At 40.0% G+C, this 4,247-nt stretch overlaps 1 protein-coding gene across 1 annotated transcript; it reads left to right on the forward strand.

The window, feature by feature from the left end:
- Positions 1-526: 526 nt before the first annotated feature.
- LOC112529072 (mucin-2-like) lies at positions 527-1,879 on the forward strand. Its single transcript, XM_025140146.1, has one exon. The coding sequence runs from the start codon at positions 527-529 to the stop codon at positions 1,877-1,879; it is 1,353 nt and encodes a 450-aa protein (XP_024995914.1).
- Positions 1,880-4,247: the final 2,368 nt, after the last annotated feature.

Here is a 4,247-nt window from a genome sequence, read left to right on the forward strand (position 1 = left end):
CTGACTGTGTTTGTTGTTAACAGGCCAAGAGAAAAAAAGGCCCAAGATGAGAGCCACGAGATTAAGGCCCAAAGTGAAGTATGTGTTTAGGAAAGGCCCAACATTGAAGTTTGCTTGGTACAGCCTGTCAAGAATCCAGCGCAATCGTACCAAGCCACGTCTGGTAACAGTCCCTTCATCTCCAAGCTCTTAACTCAGGCGAAGACCTCCATCAATGTACTCTCTAAATCAGACCAAGAACAGTCAGCAATAGCTCATCAAATATCCATTTTCGATAAGGACAAGACTTCATCGAACTGGCAGTGTTAAGGAAGGTACCATCTCTGACTTACCACTCAATAACTGTCATTGAACAATGAAAAAAAATTGACTTTTTTTCGAGGCTACAATCTTGGAGAAGAAGTTTAGCAACCATATAACCCTTTAATCACTGTTTAATAACCATTTGGGTTTGCTATTAGCCACTGTTCACAACCATTGTTCTTCTTTACTCCAAGAACCAATAACAATCCCCTGTTCCATTTGTATGGCCATTATCAAAACTCGAGCAAGAAGAAGGGAATGGGGATCTGATTCTATGCCCCTTGTGATCAACAATGGTCAGTCCAGTGAAAGTGAGGAGGAACCCATTGATGCCATTCCCTTGAGGCAGGTTCCTTTTGCTAAATCTAGACCTCAACCATCCACTCAAACTCAAGCTACTGTAATTGTGAAGTCTGAGCCACAGCCCCCTCCACAATACCAATTTGGCCCTAGAATGACAAGAAGCAGAGCAAAGGGTCTGACCAATTTCAAGCCCATTAAGCAGAAGAAGGGCACTATGATCAATTTATCAGATGATAGTGATTCACCATCAAAGATGCAAGGTGTTCAGGGCAGTACAAGCAGACCAACACAAGAGGATTCAGCCTCTTTGAATGCAATGGCAGATGCAGCTACTCAAGTAAGCACTCAGAGCATACCTTCAACCATCACAGAGAGGCTCCAAACAGGTTTGAGAATTACTAGACCCTTAACTATGGATCTATTGTCTAGTTTTCCTGTATACCCTCAAGCCAGTGTTGGTTTTATGTTGAGAAAGACTGTAGATGAAGCCATGGCAGCCTCTAATGACGTTTTGGGGATAAGGACAGCAACTTGTGCCCCTGCTATAGCCATGATCCGAACTCAGCCTTCTATGGCTGCTCAAGCACCTAAAAAGGGAAATTCATCCCTTAAGCATTCTGTTAGTGATGCTTTGGCAGCCATGGATAGGATGATTAGAGAGGAACCAGAGTGTGATCCATCCCCTATCCAACCACCTGTTACCACCATCCATGCACCCACTATCACTAGAGACATACCCATTGAATTCAATTTCATGGACTCACCACATTTTACATCTATTCCTATTTCATCTACCACTGTTGAACCCACCATACTTGACCATCCAACCACTACCCAAACAGTTTCTAAGACTGCCCATGTTGAAACAGTCACCACCAGCCCAATATCTTCACCAATCCAGCCCACAACCACACCATCTACACCTACTGAACCTATTATCCCTTTGCCACCTACTGTATCCATCCAAGAACTAGACTTTTTCTTAGGTCTATCACCCACTAATCCCAGCCTTACATCCTTTGAACATAATGAAGACCCTTATGACCCACAAAACACCCATGTCACTCAAACACCACCACCCTCACCCCACCCCACCCCACCCCACCCCACTCCACTCAACCATTCATGCCTAGTCCAAACCAACCCACTAGCCCTATACACTCTGGGACTCATGACTACTATGAAGGTGCACATTTTTCTCATCATAGCCCTGAGCATAGCAGCCCACATATTGAGAAAGAAAGGGAAGAGGTTGATACAGGTGCAAGTTTGAGAAAGAAAGTGACAAGGAAGAGAAGAATGGGCAGAGTTGAAACTAGGAGTTCAAAAAAAAAAGAGGACAGTGAGAGATCAGAGGCTGAGGAAAGGGCATCAAGAAGAAGAAAGAGGCCAGAGCAACAATTTGAGGAAGGGCCGGGTATATTTCTAAAGCCCAAGCATTTGTTTAGCACACCCTAGCAAGAAAAACATACTTGCAATTTTCTGAGAAGGTAGGGGTGGTACAAAAGGGGTTTTCACAACAATTATTGTTGGCCAATCCTCCCATCAAGGCCACAATAGATTCTTTGGGTTGGGAGATTCTGTGTGACACACCTAACCAATACAATCTTAGTTGGGTTAGGGAGTTTTACACTGAGGTAGCAGTCACTGATGGGGTATAATTAAGAGTGAGAAAGACCCCTGTTTCATACTCACCCAATGCCATAAATGACCTACTAGAGCTCATCCCACCTTCATACTCTGAGCTAGATAGGTTGACAGCTGGGTATTCTGATGAGGAGTTTGATTTGATCTTAGCTAGGATAGCCAAGGAAGGGGTTGTTTGGAGTTTCAAGGGGAGGGCTAGGCTTCTAAAAACTCAATATTTGAAGCCTGAAGCCAATTTATGGTTCTATTTCATAGACACACAATTCACCCACTAGCCAGGACACCAATTTGTGCCTAGAGAGAGTCTTGATCCTGTACTGTATCCTAGAGGCTAGGCCATTTGATGTTGGGAGGATGATATGCTCCAACATCAAGGCATGTGTGGAGAGGACAAACGGTAAGGACTGCAATTCTGTTATTTTAAAGCCTGAAGCATGGTTGTTTTTGCTATTTGAAATCCATGATGTTTTCCTCTGTTTTAACAATAGTATCTTAGGTCCTAGTAGTCTAAAAAAAAGGTTTATTGGCGGGGACCTCATGGCCCCGTGGTCCACATTTTGTGAGCCCTACTTGCCATACCTCATAAGCAAGCACCGGAAAAGACAACCTGTCCTCCCCTGGAATCGGACCTTTGCGGGCACGCCCAAGGCAAGGCATTTACGGAAGGAGGTACCGATCAATTAATTGACTAGGGTGGGATTCGAACACTAGACCTCCTAGGAAGCCAAGTGCCCTTGCCACCACTAGACCAACTAGTGATTGGTAGGTCCTAGTAGTCTAGTTGTGTTTCTACTAGTAGTCTAGTTGTGTTTCTAAGTAGTACTTGATCTTTTGGTATTATTTGATGTTCATTTTGTTGTCTTCATATGAACTTTTGGCTGTTTTGAGCTTTAGACTCTATTGTTCATTTTGATTTGCTGTTTTGGATTAGTAGTTATTTCACCTCTGTTTGCCAAAACAGAGTCCATTAGCTTAGTTTTTAATTTGCTTTGTCATTTTTGATAAAGAGTATTTCATTTGCTGTTTTAACATGATTGCCTGTTGTTTTTCTTTAAATTTGTTGTTTTTAATGGTTGGTTGCTACCTTAGTTTTGCTTCTTTGACCTCCTTATTTTCATTTGTTGTTTTAACCTTGAGCAGTCTCTTTCATGCATTTTATTTTGTTGTTTTGACCATGCATGTCTGTTTTGCATCTTATTTATGTTGTTCTTAAAAGGTTGATCATGTCTTGTTGATTTGCTGTCTTTTGTTTTACTGTTTTTAGGTAGCATTTTGGTTTCATTTTACTGTTTGGGCATAGGGTAATACTATACTTATAGTTTGTTGTCCAATTTGTTGTTTTATAGGTCTAGTTTGTTTCTTTCAATTTGCTATCTTTAAGTCAAATTGGAGTGTTCAAAAAACCGTTGAACTGTTCAAACCGGTTGAACCAAGTCAAACCGGACCGTTTTTGGCGGTTTAAGCTGTCTGGCGGTTTGGACTGGCTTGAAAAATAGCAAAACCGGACGGTCCGGTCCGGTCTGTTGTTTGGAATCTTTTATGGGCGGTTTGGACCAAACCGACCGTCAAATACATACATATATATATATATACATATATATATATATACATATATATATATATATATACATATATATATATATACATATATATATATGGGAGCATTCAAATAAAAATCACTTAATTTGTATAAACCGTGAAAACCACATTCAACCAATCATAATTTTTAATTTTGTTTATTTTTTTTGTAATTATGAGAGGTTAATTAACCATTTTTATTATGGAGGGTGTTAATCATGGATATTATCATCTTCATTATTTTAATTTTAGAGAAATACATGAAACAGTTTCATTAAAATTTCATTAAATATTATATGAAACAATTTCATAACCATATATGAAACAAATTCATCAAAAAAATATGATATGAAACAATTTCACAAGATTAAACAAYTTCATGAAAAAATTTCATAAGATTAAACAATGAAATGGAC

The sequence above is a fragment of the Cynara cardunculus genome (genome assembly GCF_001531365.2).
Source record: "Cynara cardunculus var. scolymus isolate 2C chromosome LG 16, CcrdV1, whole genome shotgun sequence".
NCBI lineage: Eukaryota > Viridiplantae > Streptophyta > Magnoliopsida > Asterales > Asteraceae > Cynara > Cynara cardunculus.

Excerpts from the sequence above, each read along its gene's own strand:
- LOC112529072 (XM_025140146.1), top strand. The coding sequence starts at position 527 with ATGGCCATTATCAAAACTCGAGCAAGAAGAAGGGAATGGGGATCTGAT.